The following is a 20,942-nucleotide window of genomic DNA, read 5'->3' on the forward strand; positions in this document are numbered from 1 at the left end:
TTGATCTTAATCTATGTGAATATTGTCCCTAAATAAGAATACTTTTCCCTTGAGAGAACACATACCTGATTCTGATAGGATCTTTAGGGCACTATAAACCACTTATGTCCTCCTTCAACTATTTAAGGCAGAATCTCAGATTAAGATCTCTGTCCTTGTTTCTGGTCCAAAGCAAACTGCATGGTAGTACTGCTATTGAAATCGCTCTTGCACAACCACAGACCATCTGTATGCTAACTATACCAAACCAAAAAAACAAAACTCACTGCCATGAGGTGATTCCAACTCATAGTGAGTCCCTTTGGGTTTCCAAGGTGGTAAATCTTTATAGAAGTAGATTGCCCAGTCTTCCTTCCATGGAGTGGCTGGTGGGTTTGAACCACCAACCTTCTGGTTAGCAGTCAAACGCCTTAGGCACTATGCCACCAGAGTTCCTTCACTATTAGCAGTTGAGATAGGGAAAGATATAGGTATGGTTCTTGGAGATCTGAGCCTAGAAATGCATTCAAAAGTAGATTTTATTTAAGATCTAGTTATTCCACAGCATCTAATCTAACATACTGTTAGAAGCAAAAGTCTTATTTAATAAATTAAAAGTTACGATATACTGAGAAATTGCAAGATTTAGGTCAGTCCTTATTGATTCAAACTTCTCTGGAAATGTGGCCTCCTAATCTTCTCTTATAACAGAACACTCAGTGTCTTGGAATTGTATACTAGAAAAGTTCTAGAGTATAAACTTATCTAACAGATTGTTGCCCCACTTTGCAGAAATTTTTTCTGAGGTTCTGCTATTAAGATATTGAGCCAACCCTGACTATTCAAATTTTCAATAGCCTGCTCAATGTGGGATTGAGATCAACAGGACTAAAATCTATGAAAATATGCCACATTTGAAGATTTTAAAAATAACAATCATTTGTTACATGCAACTTCCACCTAGATGCATATTTTGTTTTTGGAAACCTAGGCCACCTATAATATAAGCAGGCCTAAACAAGGCAACTGGTGATTTCATCTTATTCAGAAACACACCTTAGTAGGCATTTACGGCAGCACATATGGCTGCTGTTGTCTTAAATGCAGATGAATTATTTGCATCTTTATTACTCATAATTGTTGGTCAGAGTCTCTGGATGATCATGAAGCTCTCTGTACCTCATTTTAATCACTGAAGTAATGAAAGGAGATGCCCGCAGCAAGGGCTGCAACTGCAAAGGCAGTAATCACACCTAAAAGTAAAAAACACAAAACAAATGGAAATGGAAGGCTTAAGTGATCCTAGGCACTGAGATGTGGGTAACTAACTGATAGGTCTAAGCAACACATACATACTAAGAGCCAATAGTCTTAGAGGCAAATATAGCAGTAAGTTGAAAAATCAGATTGCAAAGGTTTGGAATGATCATTTTTTTCATCACTTTAGCAAAACCAAAAAAAAAAAAAAAAAGTCTCTCTCACTCACATACAATGACTTACATATACCTATGTAGGAGAAAAAATACTGCCACATACTTTAAAAAGTTCTCTAAATATTTAAATTGGCATACCAGCACACATATGCTACTTCCAAAAGAAACCAAACTCATTGCCATCAAGTCAGTTCCAACTCATTGTGACCCCTCCTCGGGTTTCTGAGGTGGTATCTCTAGAGAAGTAGATCGCCCAATCTTCCTTCTGAGGAGTGGCTGATGGGTTTGAACCTCCGGCCTTCTGGTTAGCAGTCAAATGCCTTAGGCGCTATGCCACCAGAGCTCCCTTATGATATTTACCTTCAAGTAAAAAGATAACCCCAACCAGCAGTGGTTCTCAACCATGATGGTGCAAAGCCATTTGTATAGCTTTTGAAAAATGCAGAAGCTCAGGTTCCATCATTATAAATCCTAAGAATTAGTAAGTCTGGAGTGGTAACTTTTATTGTTATGTATCTGTCCTTGATTATAGTAACTTCCAAGAAAATGACTAGAGTAGAGGCTGGACAAGTACATATATATATACACACATACACATACAAAATGTACAAAGAACTTAGGCAATCAATATAAGTTTCTCTAAGGAGTAAGTGACAAGAACTACAACTAAAGCTTCTAGCTCCCAAGTCTTAGTAAAAAGTCTTAATGTTTATACAATTATTCCTCAAATTGGTATTCTGCTGAAAAATAGTCTGTATGTTCTTTATCAATCTAAAGTATGTGAGGCTATTATTACTGCCACACTTCTTGGAGCCTTTAATACTAAAATGTATCATAAATTTCCAAAGCTAAATTTGACTTTTTCACAGAATACATATAAACATCTCTTGTAGTAGCAATCCTGGTAATACTAGGATGGGAACACAGATCCAACTATACTAATAGATTCAAAGACCTCTACGTGTTTTTCTTTTAAAAATATTAATTAAAAAACAAAAGGAACTGTTGCCTTTGAGGGCATTTTTGATAATGCCTTATTTATGAATCTTTTTATCTCTAAGAACTGGCAGTTTGGAGAATGTGCAGTAAGTAATGACTTAATCTTTAAGCACTTGACTCCTAGCTGAAAGGCTGGCAATTAGAACCCACCCAGAAGCACCTTGGAAGATGGGCCTGGCGATATGCTGTCAAAAGGTCACAGCCTTGAAAATTCTATGGAGCCTAGTTCTACCCTGATACACACAGGGTAACCATGAGTCGGAACTGACTTGCTGGCAACTAACAAGAAAAACCATTTTAAGAAAGAAAAATGAAAGTAACTTCTCTAGAATACACAGTAACAGTAAAACTCAAATCCAAACTATTGTCTTTTCCATGTTGTAAAATAAGTAAAATACCTATATTTTGTTGAATTTTCAATACTATTGTAGTTTTCATTGGTTGTTTTGGTTGTTCATCATCTGTGTTGTCCAAAGAAGCTTCATCATCCACAGAGGAACTCACATAAGCTATAAGAGAATAATAATTATTACTATTATATAAGACAAGAATAAAATATCATTTTACAATGAGTTTTCAATACTATTTTAGAGAATATATACAATCAACTCTATGTTTTCCTTTGTAATTAAATTATCAATGCTTAACCCAAACAACAAAAATCAATTTCAGCTCTGCTATCAAGAGAGAAATAGGAAAGATTTACCAGATGTTAAAAGCATGTCTCTAATTTTTTTAGCTGATAGGGTGGGTAAAGTACAGCTGAATTATTAAGTTAATGTCTACTAGATGACTAATGCATCTATGGAATTTTAAAGCCAAGGTTTATCCCTCACCTTAAGTGAGTCATTTTGACAAACAAATTGTTCTTCATCCCTTAAGTCATTTAAAAGTATGTTATTTTAAGATACTTACTTGGCAAAATATGTATTTTAAACATAGCAACTACTTGGCAACTATAATATATAAATAATTAAATAATAATAAAGCAAATAATGTCAAGTACCTAGAAAATAAAGCCAGATACTTATAACTAATTTATCATTCCTAAATGTGTAGTAACTGATTTCAATTTTTGAATTTGAACACTTAAACTCCACTTCTGGTTTATTTCACATGGGGAGCTTAATTTCAAACAGTTAGGGAAAGCTATGTATATTATTTTTTGGGAAAATTGAGATTTGTTATTTAAAATGTTTAAAAATGTTACTTAATATCACCCTATATTTATAACTCTGTTTTTCATAAACTTCATAGCATCTCCCCTAACATTTTTTTTTCACTAAATTCTCACATCAACCCAAGAGAATTTAAGGCTCAGAGGGGATTTATTTAAGGTTACCCATTAATACTGAGTTGATTCCTATTCATAGTGACCCTATAGGACAGAGAAGAACTTCCCCACAGGTTTCCCAAGGCTTTGGAATATTTATAGAAGTGGACCATTGCAACTTTCTCCTGCAGAGCAGCTGGTGGGTTTGAACTGCCAACCTTTTGATTAGTACCAAGCACTTAACCACTGTGCCACCAGGGCTCCCTTTAAGGTTACACAGCAATAAGTGGCAGGTCTAGACACAAACCAACAGTATCTTGGTACAATTACAGGATCTAGTATCTCTGAATAAATAAATAAATATAATTCTAAACCAAAAATAAGATATTTATGGGAAAAGACTTAATTTTACTACCAAATTTTTTATGTTTTACCCCTTTCCATAATTTGGGGAGGTACTATCTGTCCGTTAAAATATACTGAATTTTATTAAGTTATTCTTTCTGATTCAACAAATAATGGAAAGGGGGAAAAAAATAGTTCCAGACAAATCATATAAATCATATTCTTGGCTGCAAAACACCTATAATCAGTGCTCATTTCTTAAAAAGCCTGGAGTTACTTTTAATTATATTCACACTTTAAAACCAACTCAGTTGTCACTTCTTCTGGGAAGCCTTCCATAAATCCCTTACAAGGAAAATGCTTCATTGCAGTGCAGTAAATTACTTAGTGTGGCTTTTCTAGCCATAACTCTTTGTAAACTCCGTGGTGGAATTTGCTGTGAGCAACTGAGGGGCTCCTGATTGTAAAAGTTATCCATCTGGGGAATTTCTGTTGAGAGTGGCACTGGAGCATTGTTCTGGGAAGTTTGCTTTCTCTCAGGTGCTTAGAGTTCCGATGCTATGATTGGCTAATTTGGCCACCCCGCCAGGCTCAAAAGGCGGCCTTCTAGAGGCAGAGGTCGCTCTAACTGCTGGTTGAGGAAGATGTGCTGCTGAAAGACATGCGCTCCTGAGAAAGAGACTCAAGAGATACACATTGCTGAGAGAGACACCGAGGGACACACACTGCTGGCAGAGAGACTGAGAGTTTTTCCTCAACTTGAATTACAGCCTGGTGCTTCCCTAATAAACCCCATAATCTATGAGTTCTGTGTTGCCCCTGCAGTGAATTATCAAACCCCCGGGAGAGGTGGTGGGTGCTTTGGGAGAAACGGTTGGTGAAAGGGCTGGAGGGAGGCAGCATGTCTGGCCTTGTAGGAATAGGTCTTGGGTTACTGATAGTGACTCTGTCTTCCGCTTGTGCAGTTAGAGGTCAGGAGATGCGGCCTCTCTGCCCTTTTACCATTCATGTTCTGAAATTCTTGGTTCATTCCTCTACTATACTTCTAATCATCTGTTTTGGAATAACTCATTACTCTGAATTTTCTACTATACTGTGGGCTTTTTGAGAGTTGGATCCATATTTTATCTCTAGAACTCTAATTCCTAATAAATAGTTGGCATCAACAAACAGTAATCAATAATCCAACAGTTAAGATTCATATGAGTTTCAAAATCAGGGCAGAAAGGATCAGAGTCCTAAAAGGATCCTATCTACCACATGTGAAGTATTATCTTCAATATATTATACAATATAAGAAAAATGTATTAATACCATCTAGAAACCATGAGTTTGATACATATACACAAAGTATACACACCTAAACTTTCCATATTTCTGTCTTGTTTCCTTTGTCCTTGTAATAGTAAACTCTTCCTACTCAGTTAATCCATCTCTACACTAAACTGTCAGCATAAAAGAGAAATATTGACAGTAAATAATTTTTAGAATACAGTATATGAAACAGATACAATTAAGTTCCAATATTAAGATCTTATGAAAATAAAAATCCACAACAATTAAATGGATCAAGTTTTATTATTTCAGCTTAAAATGTTATTTAGAAATAATTGATAGTTACTGGTTCGTGCTATTATTTAGCAAGGCACAAACCCTGTTAATGATAAAGGCTTATTGAGGGAAAGCTGAGAAACAGGATTAAAATGTATGTAGTATCTACATAGGTCTCTGGGTGGCACAAAGTGTTTTCACTCTACCACTAACCGAAAGGTTGGCAATATGATTCTACCCATAAAAATGATTAAAAAATTCATTAAAGACTAGCATTTAAATATGATAATAGACAAGTGTGTTGTTTTGAGGCTAATAAACATCATTCATTTACTATTCAAAACTATGGAACTTTTAATATAATCGGAATTATCCACTGTATTATAAAGCATCAATAACAACAGGTATGTGCTTTCAGTGACTTTTCAATTGAAGTGACACATAAAGGTTTAATAATAATGAAAAAAGAAAATAATTTGCTAAAATTTGAAAATATATTTCAACAGCAAAATATTGTTATTACAGATAATGTATCATCATCAGTACCTACAGTTGAAAGATTATTCTGTTGAACTATCAACCAAATTACTGGAGACTCTAAACCTTTGATCATAAATCTTGATTAATTTCTTAGTTACTCTCAGGACCTTAGTACATTCTCTGCAAAATTAATAATACATACACATTCTATCTTCCTAATCAGATAATAGACTTCTTGAGGGAAGGAATCAGATTTTACTGATTTATCTCTATTACATTGTCTTATACAGAACAAATGCTTAATAAATATCTGATAAATAGATGGAATGAATGTCATAAGCTATATTTCTGAAGCAACAATACTACACACTTTCATATGTTTTAAATGTTCTGTACCTCAAAATAGGAGTTCTGGTGGTGTAGTGCCTAAGTCATTTAACTGCTAACCAGAAGGCTGCCGGTTCAAATTCACCAGCCACTCCTAGGAAGGAAGGTTGGGCAATCTACTTCTGCAGTGATACTGCCTCGGAAACCTAAGGAGGGGTCGTTATGGGTCGGATCCAACTCGATGGCAGTGAGTTTTATTTATTTATTTATTATTTTTTTTTTAAATTAAAAATACTCAAAATACTCAGGAGCTCTGGTAGCATAGTGCCTAAGGCACTTGACTGCCAACAATAAGGCTGGCGGTTCAAACCCACCAGCCACTCCTTGGAAAGACGATGAGGCAACCTATTTCCGTAGTGATACTGCCTCAGAAACCCAAGGAGGGGTCGCTCTGAGTTGGGTCTGACTTGACGACACGTAAAACAACAACAACTGAGCTACAGAGCTAGCACTATTATACCCTTTTAAAATCTCCATCATCTTCAGTATAGTATACTACACAAAGCTAAGTACTATAAGTCTGATGAAGTATAAGCTTGTAATTTTATATAATTTTAAGCATGTAATAAACTGTAGTTTCCGTAAAATTTCCCTATTCAGAATGTTAGTCAGTAACAAATACTTAGTGAATATCTACAATATTTTAGGCACAGAGCTCATATAGAGAAATGAACATTGTAGATAATTGCTTTACAGATTTTAGGGTAGTTAATGTGGAAGATCAACAATAAACATGCAATTGATTAAGTTAAATAATTACACACGTGCAAAGCTGTAAAACAGTAGTACAGAACATGAAACAATGACAAAGTATAATGGACCCAGCCTGAACAAATTAAAAAAATTTATGTTGTTGTTGTTGTTTTGGTCACTATAAGAAATTTATAGTGACCAAAAAATTAACCAGGTTTGTTTTGATTGTTGTTGTTGTTGTTGTTATGTGCCGTCGAGTCAAACCCGACTCATAGTGACCCCTCCTTGGGTTTCCGAGGCAGTATCACTACGGAAGTAGGATTGACCAACCTTCCTTCCGAGGAGTGACTGGTGGGTTTGAACCGTCAGCTACTTCTTGTTGTTGTTGTTGTTATGTGCCGTCGAGTCAAACCCGACTCATAGTTGACCCCTCCTTGGGTTTCCGAGGCAGTATCACTACGGAAGTAGGATTGCCCAAACTTCCTTCTGAGGAGTGACTGGTGGGTTTGAACCGCCAGCCGTCTGGTTAGCAGGCAAGTTAAGATCACTGAAAATAGGACCAGTGTCTCACTGATCACTGGACCCTAATAGTTAGGGCCAAATGACAACATCAATGATTTGTTCAGTCAACAAATTTTTACTGAGTATCCATGATGTCTAAGGACTGGGCTCTTATGACTATTCTGGTAGTACAACAGTGAGCAAGAGAGACAAAGCCTCTTCCCTTGAGAATCTTACAGAAAATCAATAAATGTTTGCTGAATTGCACATATAATGTTTTTATAACAGTTTAAATTCATTAAAAACCCAAATAGCTTGGGCTTTAGTTTTGTTTTAGGGGGATGGCGTTGTGCCTAAGGCATCTGACTGACTGCTAACCAGAAGGCTGGCAGTTCAAACCCACCTTCCACTCCTCAGAAGGAATGTTGGGCAATCTACTTCCATAGTGATACCACCTTGGAAACCCAAGGAGGGGTCACTATGAGTCGGATCCGACTCCATGGCAGTGGTTGTGTTGCATTGTGTTATTCCACACAGGGCTGTCATAATTATGTCCTTAAGTATATAATACAGTTGTGGAAGTTACTTGGATTTTTAAAAAATCTGCCTTAGCCATATAAACAATGGATGTTAACTTCTGCTATTAACTGAGGGTCACAACTGTGTTTTACAGTACAACTTAAAATTCAGTGAGTAAAACACAAACTAGTTTACAAACTATGTTTCAAATACAAGATGAAACTGAGTTATAATATTTAAGAGAAATGTTGTTGTTGTTGTTATGTGCTGTCGAGTCAGACCCGATAAGATCTCTCTTTCCTTACTTTTTAAAATCTGATTTATAAAGCCATTTGTGAATGGGCAAGTTATGTATACAATGCTACTGTTAGCCATTCTTTGTTTAGCAATGTGATATGCACTAAGGGTAAAGCAAAGAACACAAAAGAGTATGAAAAATATAAATAACAGATTGTAACCAACAATGGAGAAATTATACTAGCATAATTAAGATAAAATCAAGTTAGGATAAAGTAATATTCATTTACGTTAATTTTTTTTTTAAAGAACAGAAAGAAAAGGGTCAAACTGAAAGAATTATATAGAAAATGGAAAGTTATAGTCATATAATCTGTACTGCTTTAGTCATCTGGAAAGTCAGTAAAACAACTTTTAAAAAATATATTTTACTGAAATATAATTTATGTACAGCGAAATACACAAAACTAAAAAAAATGTTTTTTTAAAAAAGCACAGACTCTAGAACCAAACTGCCTCAGTTTAAACTCGAGCTCCACCATTTATTAGCTATGTAACCTGAGAAATTTATTTAATCTTTCTGAGCCTCAATTTTCTCATCTGAAACATGGGGTTAATAATAATATCTATGCTATGTTATCGTTAGGCAGTGTTAAGTCATCTCCAACTCATAGCAACCCTACGTACAACTGAATAAAACACTGCCCTGTCCTGTGCTACCCTCAAAATCCCTGCTACATTTAAGGCTATCATTGCAGCCACTACGTCAAGCCATCTCATTGAGGGTTTTCCCTTTTTTTGCTGACCCTCTACTTTGTTGTTGTTGTTGTTATGTGCTGTTATGTCGGCCCCGACTCATAGTGACTCCTCCTTGGATTTCCAAGGCAGTATCACTACAGAAGTAGATTACCCAACCTTCCTTCCAAGGAGTGGGTAGTGGGTTTGAACCATCAGCCTTCTGGTTAGCAGTCAAGTGCCTTAGGCACTGTGCTACCAGAGCTCCTCTCTCTACTTTACTGGTATGATATCCTTCTTAAGGGACTGATTTCTTCTGACAACATTGCCAAAGTAGGTGAGATGAAGTCTGGCCATTCTCACTTAAAAGGAGCATTCCATCTACATTTCTTCCAGGATAGATACATTCATTTCTCTGGCAGTCCATGGTATTCTCAGTATTCTTTGGCAATACCACAATCCAAAGACATCAACTTTTCTTTGATCTTCCTTACTTATTGTCCAGCTTTCACATGCATATAAAGCAAATGAAAATATCATGGCTTGGGTCAGATGCACCTTAATCTTCAAAGTGACATTTCTTTCCTTAATTTAAACTTTAAAGAGGTCTTTTTAATCAGATTTGCCAGGGCAATATGACGCCCTACTTCTTGATTGCTGCTTCCTTGAGTGTTGATTGCGGATCCAAGTAAAATGAAATCCCTGATCACATCAATCTTTTCTCTATTTACTGTGATGTTGCTTACTGTTCCAGTTGTGAGGATTTTTGTTCTCTTTATGTTGACGTGTAATCCATACTGAAGACTGTAGTCTTTGATCTTCATCAGTAAGGGCTTTAACTCATCTTTACTTTTAGCAAGGTTGTGTCATCTGCATATCACAGGTTGTTAATGATTCTTCCTCCAATCCTGAACCACGTTCTTCTTCGTAAGTCCAGCTTCTTGGAGTATTTGCTCAGCATACAGATTGAGTAAGTATGGTGAAAGGATACAACCCTGATGCACACCCTTCCTGATTTTAAATTGTCCAGTATCCCCTTGTTCAGTTCTAATTACAGCTTCCGGGTCTATGTACAAGTACCTCAAGAGCACAATTAAGTGTTCTGGAATTCCCATCCTTTTCAATGTTATCCATAATTTGCTATGATCCACACAGTCAATAAAAGACAGGTAACCATCTTTCTGGTATTCTTTGCTTTCAGCCAAGATATATCTAACGTAAGCATTAATACCCCTCATTCCACATCCTCTTTTGAATCCAGCTTGAATTTCTGGAAGTTTCCTATCAATATACTACAGCAAACTTTCCGAATTATCTTCAGCAAACTTTTACTTGTGTGTGATATTAATGACACTGTTCGATAATTTCCACATTCTGTTAAATCACCTTTATTTGCAATGGGCACAAATATGGATCTTTTCCAGTCAGTCGGCCAGGTAGCTGTCTTCCAAACATCTTGGCATAAACAAGTAAGTGCCTCCAGTGCTTTATCAGTTTGTTGAAACATCTCAATAGGTATTCTGTCAATTCCTGTTGTTGTTATGTGCCATCGAGTCAGACCCAACTCCTAACGACCCCTCCTTGGGCTTCCAAGGTAGTATCACTACAGAAGTAGACTGCCCAACCTTCCTTCTGAGGAGTGGCTGGTGGGTTTAAACCGCCAGCCTTCTGGTTAGCAGTCAAGTGCCCTAGGCACTACGCTGCCAGAGCTGAGTCTTGTTTTTCACCAATTCCTTCAGTGCAGCTTTGACTTCTTTCTTCAGTACCACTGGCTCTTGATCATATGTTACCTCTTGAAACAGCTGGTCATCTATCAACTGTTTTTGGTATAGTTACTCTCTGTATTTCTTCCATCTTCTTTTATGCTTCCTGCAACATTCAACATTTTGCACACAGAATCCTTCAATATTGCAATTCGAGGCTTGAATTTATCCTTCAGCTTTTTCAGTTTGAGAAATGCCGAGTTAGCTTTTCCCTTTTGGTTTTCTACAAGACTTTGTACATTTCATTATAATACTTTACCTTGTCTTCTCGAGCTGCCCTTTATAATATTCTGTTCAGCTCTTTTATTTCATTTCTTCCATTTTTTTTAGCTATTCTCGGTTAAAGAGCAAGTTTCAGAGTCTCTTCTGACAACCATTTTGGTCTTTTCTTCCCTTCCTATCTTTTTAGTTACGATTTGCTTTCTACATACGTGATATTCTTGATGTCATCCCACAATTCACCTGGTCTTTGCTCACTGGTATTCAACATGTAAATTCTATCCTTCGGACGGTGTCTACATTCAGGTGTAAATTCAGGTGTGTTACACTCGGTCATATTTTGGCTCTAGTGGACTTGTTTTAATTTTCTTCAGCTTCAAATTGAACCATCATCTCCTGGTCTTGTTTTGACTGATACTAAGCTTCTCCATTGTCTCTTTCCACTGATGTAGTCGATTTGATTCTTGGGTATTCCATCTGGCAAGGTCCATGTATATTGCACCATCTATGTTGTTGAAAAAAGGTATTTGCAAAGAATAAGTCGTCTTGCAAAATTCTATCATGTGATCTCCAGCATCATTTCTATCACCAAGGCCATATTTTCCAACTACTGAACCTTCTTTTTTGTTTCCAACTTTCACATTCCAATCACCAGTAATTATCAATACATCTTGATTGCATGTTTTGTCAATTCTAGACTTCAGAGGTTGGTAAAAATCTTCAATTTCTTCATCTCTGGTTTTACTGGTCAGTGCGTAAATTAGAGTAATAGTCACATTAATTGGTCTTCCTTGTAGGCGTATGAATATTATCCTATCACTGACAGAACTGTACTTCAGGATAGCTAGAGATGTTCTTTTTGACGATGAATGCAATGCCATTCCGCTTTAATATGTCATTCCCAGCACAGTAGATCATATGATTAATTTAAAATGGCTGATACCTGCCCATTTCAGCTCACTAATGTCTAGAATATCAATCTTTATGCATTCCACTTCATTTTTGACAACTTCCAATTTTCCTAGACTCATACTTCATACATTCATTCCACTTTTCTATTATTAATGAATGTTTGAAACTGTTTCTTCTGATTTTGAGTTGTGCCTCATCAGCAAATGAAGGTCCTAAAAGTTTACTCTATCCATGTCATCAAGGTCTATTCTACTTTGAGGAGGCAGCTCTTCCCCCATCATATTTTCAGTGTGTTCCAACCTGAGGGGCTCATCTGTATCAGACAATGTTTCACTGCTATTTCACTGACCAATTTTTTCAGAAATGTATGGCCCTGTCCTTCTTCCCAGTCCGTCTTAGCCTGGAAGCTTTGCTGAAACCTGTCTATCACGGGTGACCCTGCTGGTATTCAAAATATTGGCAGCATAGCCTCCAGCTTCACGGCAACATATAAGCACCAGTATGACAAACTGACAGGTTTGATAAGGTTTTCTGTGGCCAATTTTTCAGAAATATTGCTTGTAAGCCTCTTAGAACAGTACTTGGCACATAGTAGGTTCTATGTTACTATTGATTATTAATATTAACATACTAGGTTTAATTCAGGGTAACATACTCCAAGAAAGGCAAACCAGAATACATCTAAAGAATTAAGGGAAGAAAATGTGTTACATAATTGGATAGTATGACAAGTCTATGCAGTATAATAATCATCTTGATCTTATTTTTAGAACTGCTTATTCAGCTTTTTGTCCCATATATACAAGCAGAGTGCTTAAGGCATTTGTCTGCTAACCAGAAGGCTGGTGGTTCAAACGCCCCAGCCACTCCTTGGAAGGCAAATTGGGCAATCTACTTCTGTAGTGATACGCCTCAGAAACCCAAGGAGGGGTTGCTATGAGTCGGATCTGACTTGATGGCAGTGAGTTTAGTTTGGTTGTGGTTATATATGAAGGAAGACAATTAATACAGAGCAAACATTTAATAAAGAGTGTTTAAAAACTTTATGACAGGACACTTAGCAAAGTGATTAAGAAAATGAGTTTTGTGAAAACATCTCTTTTATAATTAAAGACCTAAAGACTAAACTCATTTTATGAAGTTTTACTTCCTAGGCTTAGAAAAGACTAAAATATCCTAAATTTTGGTAAAATCTTCTAAGAAAACACTGTATGTATATATATGTAGAAAATTAAACAATACATTTTAATACATCTCAGTAAATATTTTGAAGTGTCAAACAGAATTAGTTTTAAGGAGATCTAAAGACACAATATTTAAACTAGATGACTCATGTAATCTTAGCTGTACTCTAATAAGCTTCTAAAATATATCTTGTAATTACCTGAGTTTGTTTCCTCTGCAATTTCTAAATCTTTTATTTGAATAATTTGATCTAACATCTCTCTAAAATGGTCTGTGATTTCTTCAGGTGGTTCATCACCAAATTTATAATCACATAACATTATAGTGGACCCAGGGATATGGACAAAAATTCGGTGAGGGAGGATGTGGAACTCCTTTTCAGAATCTAAAAAGAGAAGGAACATTAGGAATATTTAGATGAATTTGCCAGTGATACCAATGACATATAAGTATATGAAAGCTTCTATCAAAAATAAAATCTAAAAGGTCAATACTTAATTTTATCAATTTCTAATGCACCTGGCACAAAATTTCTCACCCTGAGTTGTGCTTTACCTTGATGTTCCTAGTCATTCAAAGTACTTAAATAATATTTCTATGAAACTTAGTATCACTGCCTTCAATGTAAGGATGTTATTATAATCACACTTTCGTGGGTTACCCACTGCACAATGAAGAACAACCCAGGAGAGAATTTCTTCCCTGGTTTCAGAAATAGTTGTCCTTGTTTAACTTCATAATAACCACTGTGAATTCTAAAACTTATTTTTCCCTGCTTCATGCAAATCAGTGGCCAGTATACATCAAGAATATATAGCATACATTTTTGTACTAATCTTACCACTGACTCCATCTTACAAGCATCTTCAAGCATACATGGGACATCAAGACAGACATTTTTTTCTTCATTTAGAAAAATGAAATCTTAAATTAAGTAAAGAATGAATAACTATTTTTCATTCTTCTTTGAATATTCACAAACTAGAATATAAGAATTCCCCCTATTTCTAACACAGAGTCATAGTCCACATAAATATATAATTACTATCTGGTTGAATGGGAGCTCTGGTAGCATAGTGCCTAAGGCACTTGACTGCTAACCAGGAGGTTGGCGGTTCAAACCCACCAGCCACTCTTTGGAAGGAAGGTTGGGCAATCCTACTTCCGTAGTGATAACTGCCTCGGAAACCCAAGGAGGGGTCGCTATGAGTCGGGGCCGACTCGACGGCAAAATAACAACAACAACAACAATCTAGTTGAACACTATGATTCTAATGAATTATCAACAAAAATAGAGAATTTGTGTAAAGATTAACTCTTTCAGTAATGGACATGATTTAAAAAGCTACCAACATATAAATCAATTAAAAAACTGGGCTCACAAAGGTAGTAACTTACATTTCTTTGTCAAGAAACTAGTAGTGGCTTTATATAATAACAGAAGATAATAAAAAATGCTTCAACTGTCACAGTAAATGTCATGACTTTACACACTGTGTGCTCCTTCCAGGTTCTGCTTATCTTGTTTGAACATGATAACTGGGAGAACACTTTATTCTTTGACCACATTGCCTCCTAGCTGCAAAATTACATTACTGCAATCTGTAGTACAGTATATAAATTGCCCACACATTAAAACTAGGCATATATTATTTTATTTTGGATCACAGTTATTTGAAACAGGTAAAGTTCAAGACTTTCAAAGATGGCTTAAATGTGCAGGAGTAATTAGCATTCAAAATTTAAAAAACTCTTTCAAACCATATTAATTCTAGGTTTACTTGAAAAAGAAACCAAATATACTGTAAAATCAAATGTTAAAGAGCTGGTTGCAGTAACTGATATTTAAATTACTCATTAAAAAAGGAAAAAGGGCAATTTTCAAATTATTAAGTTAAATTGTCAATTTAGTCCCTAAATAAGACGACATTTTCAAATTGGTCTGAGGTTAAAGACAGAAGGGAAGGTGGGAAAAAAACACACCTAAAGAAAAATAGAAAAAAGATTTGTATAGGTATTTCCCTATGTCAGAATATCTAACTCAACATTATTTGAATAACTTCAAAAATAGAGAAAAGTTTTTTTTTTTTTTCATTTAAGCCAATATGGTAAGAATTGGGTTTCTGCTGGTTAAGACATACAATCTGACACATACTGGAAACTTTTATATAATAGGTGATATTTGTGCTGAATCTTAAAGGACATTTGCGTGAAAGGATGAAAAGTGTAATCCAGAGATTAGAACCATGATCACAGGCCAAGAGAATTACAAATGATCTGAGTGGAAAAGTCGTACAAAGGGATGTGGATGTAGGGATGCAAGAGATTTCAACTGATGACCTCACTTTTAATGATAAGTCACAGTCACTTACTGAAGGGAAGTTGAGAAAGACTGAATGTGGGCTTACAGAGAATAATTAATGAGGTCTGTAATATTTATTGAGAGGAATCAAAGAAGAGAAAGACCACAACAAGTAAAAGGGTTGATTAGTTAATAGTTTTTACTGTCACTGAGGTATTAATTTGAATTTGTTTATCAGAACAACCAAAATTCAAAGATTATGTTTATTTTAAAGGTTAAAAATATGAAGTTAATATTCATGCCCTTTGCAGACTTCCTATGCATGCAAAAATATTCTAATTCAGGTTAATTTCTTGGCATACATTCTGTTTTTTACCACATTACATGTTACAGTATCTATAAGATCTTTCCTGTATACGAAAAAAAAGGAAGCTAAGGGAGCTCTGGTAGCATAGTAGCTGAGACACTTGCCTACTAACCAGACGGCTGGCGGTTCAAACCCACCAGTCACTCCTCGGAAGGAAGGTTGGGCAATCCTACTTCTGTAGTGATACTGCCTCGGAAACCCAAGGAGGGGTCGCTATGAGTCGGGTTTGACTCGACGGCACATAACAACAACAACAACAAGTAACAGAAAGATAAAATCTAAAATCTAGCGATTTTACATTTATATATGTGTTATGTGTGTGTGAATATATATATATATATATATATACACACACACACACACATACATACATATCTCAATATATAAATACGTTCAGAATTTGCATTATTACACTTGCAATTATCCTTTGATATCTTAATTAAGATTAACTAATATTTTGATGGAATAATTATCCTCACTCACTCACTCACTCACTGCTGTCAAGTTAGATATGACTCATAATGGCCCCTCCTTGGGTTTCTGAGGCAGTATCACTATGGAACTAGATTGCCCAACCTTTCTTCTGAGGAGTGGCAGGTGGATTTGAACCTCCAGCCTTCCGGCTAGCAGTCAAATGCCTGAGGCACTACGCCACCAGAGCTCCCAATAATTATCCTAGGCTGTTATTAAACCTTGAAATATATCTACTTTTGCTTTCTTTTTGAAAGATAGTGTGAAACTTAGCAAAAATTAAAATTAAGAAATTTTAAAGACAACTAACATAAAGTAAGAATTCATCTCCTTTACTACCTCTAACATAAAAGCAGCCACTACTTACTGAAGGCTTCGCTCACATCGATTTGTATTAGGTACCTTAAAAATATCATTTCACTTAATCTCACACCCTCACAGCCTAGCTATTATAATCCCTGTTTCACATATTAAGAAAGTGGATGCTTAGATAGGCTGAATCATTTGCCCAAGGCCATTCTCCAAATACAGAGTAGACACAGAACCCAAGATTTCAAAGCTTTCCATCAAAATATATATACCATCTAGTGTTTTCACACAGTACCCAAAGGCCATTCAATTAATTACCAGTAAAAGCTCTTTTCACTTTTTAAATATTTAGATTTAAATGGTATCATTAATTTCTATAATATTAAGCTAAATGACAAATAGCACAACTATTATTAAGGCCATTAATTTTACCAACTGGTGCCTAAGGCATTGACTGCTAACCAGAAAGCTGGCGGTTAAAAGCCACCAGCCACTCCATGGAAGGAAGACTGGGCAATATAGTTCCATAAAGATTTACCACTTTGGAAACCCAAAGGAGGTCACTATGAGTCAGAATCAACTTGATGGCAATGAATTTGGAGTTTTGAGTTTGGCATCAGCAAAAATTTTAAAATACTAACTCATTTAATATTATACCACAGCAGTCATATAAACCATTTTAATGAAGTATTCTTAAATGGAGAAAGAGTATTTAGTAATGAGTGTCATAAGGAAGATTTATTAATGGTAGATACGTCCAAATAGCCATGAAAGCCCTAAAGTTTATAATGTTGTTGTTATTTGCTGTCGACTCATAGTGACCCCTCCTTGGATTTCTGAGGTAGTATCACTACGGAAGTAGATTGCCCAATCTTCCTTCCAAGGAGTGGCTGGTGGGTTTGAACCGCCAGGCTTCTGGTTAGCAGTCAAGTACCTTAGCCACTATGCTACCAGAGCTTCCAAAGTTGATAATAGGGGTATAATAAGATGCTGCTGCTCATAAAGTGAAGTACTGTTTAACACACAACAATTACCATATACACAAAGTCAAATTGCAAAGGCAAAGTCATTCTGAAATGAGGCTGCTAGGCTAGATGGCTGGCTAAGTGACCAAAATAAAAATCTCAACCTAGTAAGACTCAAATTCATATTTTAGTAAAATTTATTATTCATGCATGGATTATAAGGGTTACATACAAATTGCTGGAGGGAGAAAGGCAAATGTTAAATCCAGCAATCCCAAGAATCTACCATAATAGGAATATAAATAAGATTATGATTAGTCCATCACCTAATATAATGTCTCTCAGTAGTACTAAAAGAAGTTAGTTTATAGAGGAGCTATACTTTTTTTTTTAATAAACACAAAAATATTCTTAAACTAGTATGTTTCAAATATGTACATATCTAAAGTGTGAATTAAAAATCTACTCACATCTGAATATGAGAAAGAGGGAAGATAAGGGTGTAGGTTCAAAAAGTATACTCAACGTTAGAAGTTTTCTTTGGGTGAAAATAAATTAGTTTTAATACAAACTACCAAAAGGTATATTTTGTTTAAATTTCCCAAAAGACATAGTAGTTGTAAAAAGTTAGAAAACCATGACTTAGCCTTTTTTAAACTTAATAAACTGTTAGAGTAATAGTGGAGAAGTATATAAACTAGTATACAAAAAATAATTGGTAACAATAAAAACAATCCATCATATATAGACCACAAATTAATATTTATTAAGGAACCTATTATATAATCAGGAACTCTGGTGGTGTAGCGGCTAAGGCTTCTGACAGCTAACCAGAAGGCTGGCAGTTCAAACCTACCAGCCACTCCTTGGAAGGAAGACTGGGCAATCTACTTCCATAGAGATGTTATTGTTGTTAGGTGCCATTGAGTCCTTTCCGACCGTTCTGGTTACCTAGTGCCGCTCTGACAAGAAATATACCACAAATGGGATTGCCTTAACAAACAGGAGTTTATTCTCTAACAGTTTGGAGGCTTTAAGTCCAAGTTCAAAGTGCCAAGCTCTAGGGGCTGGGTAAAAGCCCCTCAACCTTGGGGTCCAGCTCTGCCTCCTGCTCCCGCCCCACTGGAGCTAGAGGCATTTCTTCACTTGGACAGCTGCTGGCTGCTGGGGCTGAGAAGCCCCAAGGTTGACAAGTAATAAAAAGGCACAGTCCCGATGTTACCAAACCACACGGCAGGCCATTAACTAAGTCCCAAAGTCCGCAGAGCATAGCAGGCTGCTGAGCAACAACACAGCTACATGCACGGTCCAAGCGTGCCATAAGCTAGAGACCATTCTCAAAGCTTCTCCTTATATACAGAAAGCAGACCACATCTCAGAGGCAGCTACTCAGCTGCTTGTGGTAGATCTCACCATGGAGTTAATTGCCACTCTCATCATGGGGAATAACTACCACCAGCTGCCCAGCCACTCAAACAGGCCCAGCCAAGTTGACACACAAACATAACCACACCGACTAATAGCGACCCCATGCATAGCAGAATGAAACACCGGCCAATCCCACACCAGCTCCATGATCCCTACTATACATGAGCCCACTATCACAGCCACCATGTCAATCCATCTCATTGAAGGCCTGCCCTCTTTCGTCAACCCTCCACTCTACCAAGCATGACATTCTTCTCCAGGGAATGGTCCCTTCTGACAATATGACCAAAGTAAGTGAGACGAAGTCTGGCCATTCTTGCTTCTAAGGAGCATTTTGGGTGCACTTCCTCCAGGACAGATCTGTTAGTTCTTTTAGCAGTCCATGGTACTTTCAGCATTCTTTGCCAGCACAATAACTCAAAAGCATCAACTCTTCTCGGCCTTCCTTATTCATTGTCCAACTCTCACATGCATATGAGGCAACTGGAAATATCATGGCCTGTGTCAGGTGCACCTCAGTCCTCAAGGACACATCCTTACTCCTCAGCACTTTTCAAGAGTTCCTTCACGGCCAACCTGCCCAGTGTTACACGTCGTCTAAAGTCCTGACTGCTGTTTCCACTGGCATCAATTGTAGAACCAAGCAATGTGAATTCTTTGACAACCTCAACTTCTCTCCATTTATCATGATGCTGCTTATTGGTCCAGTTGTGAGGATTTTTGTTTTATTTATATTGAGACGCAATCCACACTGCAGACTGTATTCTTCAGTCTTCATCAGTAAGTGCCTCAAGTCATCCTCACTTTCAGCAAGCAAAGATGTATTGTCAGCATATCTCAGGTTGTTCAGAGAAATGCTGAGTGTGTTCTTCCTCCAATCTTGATGCCACATTTTTCTTCCTATAGTCCAGCTTCTCAGATTATTTGCTCAGCATATAGATTGAATAAATGTGGGAAAAGGATACAATCCTGACACAGTCCCTTTTTGATTTTAAACCATGTGGTGTCTCCTTGTTCCATTCGAACAACAGCCTCCTGGTCAATGTAAAGGTTTCCCATGAGTATAATCAAGTGTTCGGGAATTCCCATTCTTCTCAATGTTATCAATAATTTGTTATGATCCACACAATCAAATGCCTTTGCACAGTCAATAAAACACAAGTAAAGATCCTTCTGATATTCTTTGCCTTGAGCCAAGATCCATCTGACAGCAGCTATGATATCCCTTGTTCCACGTCCTCTTCTGAATCCAGCTTGCACCTCTGGAAGTTCTCTGTCAATTTTACTGCTGCAACCATTTTTGAATTAACTTCAGTAAGATCTCACTTGCGTGCAATATTAACGATATTGTTCGATAATTTCCAGATTCTGTGGGATTACCTTTTTTTTTGGAATGGGTCTCTTCCAGTCAGTTGGCCAGGTAGCTGTCTTCCAAATCTCTTGGCATAACCAAGTGAGTGCCTCCAATGGGGCATCCATTTGTTGATATATCTCAATGGGTATTCCATCAATTCCTGGAGCCTTGTTCTTCACCAATTCCTTCACTGCAGCTTTGCCTTCCTCCTTCAATACCATTGGTTCTAGATCATATGCCACCTCCTGAAATGGATGAAGATCTACCAGTTCTTTCTGGTACAGTGACTGTGTGTATTCCTTCCATCTTCTTTTGATGTTTCCTGCATCATTCAGTATTTTGCCCATAGACTCTTTCAATATTGCAACTCAAGGCTTAAATTTTTTCCTCAATTCTTTCAGCTTGAGAAATGCTGAGTGTGTTCTTCCCTTTTGGTTTTTTAACTCCAGGTCTTTGCACATTTCATTATAGTAATTGGCTTTGTCTTCTCGAGCTGCTCTTTGAAATCTTTGGTTCAGCTCTTTTATCTTGTCAT

At 36.6% G+C, this 20,942-nt stretch overlaps 1 protein-coding gene across 1 annotated transcript in view; it reads right to left on the reverse strand.

The window, feature by feature from the left end:
- Window positions 1–1,164: 1,164 nt before the first annotated feature.
- The window catches only part of ODR4 (odr-4 GPCR localization factor homolog), a 68,707-nt gene continuing 48,929 nt past the window's right edge, over window positions 1,165–20,942 (reverse strand). The window contains exons 11-13 of the mRNA XM_042782574.1: window positions 13,411–13,596; window positions 2,810–2,920; window positions 1,165–1,232 (exon numbers count right to left, since the gene is read on the reverse strand). Of these exons, the coding sequence (XP_042638508.1) occupies window positions 1,165–1,232; window positions 2,810–2,920; window positions 13,411–13,596 (365 nt within the window). The remainder of the gene's footprint in view (window positions 1,233–2,809; window positions 2,921–13,410; window positions 13,597–20,942) is intronic.

The sequence above is a fragment of the Orycteropus afer genome, unplaced genomic scaffold, assembly GCF_000298275.1.
Source record: "Orycteropus afer afer isolate SDZICR_OR568_19922 unplaced genomic scaffold, OryAfe1.0 scaffold00373, whole genome shotgun sequence".
NCBI lineage: Eukaryota > Metazoa > Chordata > Mammalia > Tubulidentata > Orycteropodidae > Orycteropus > Orycteropus afer.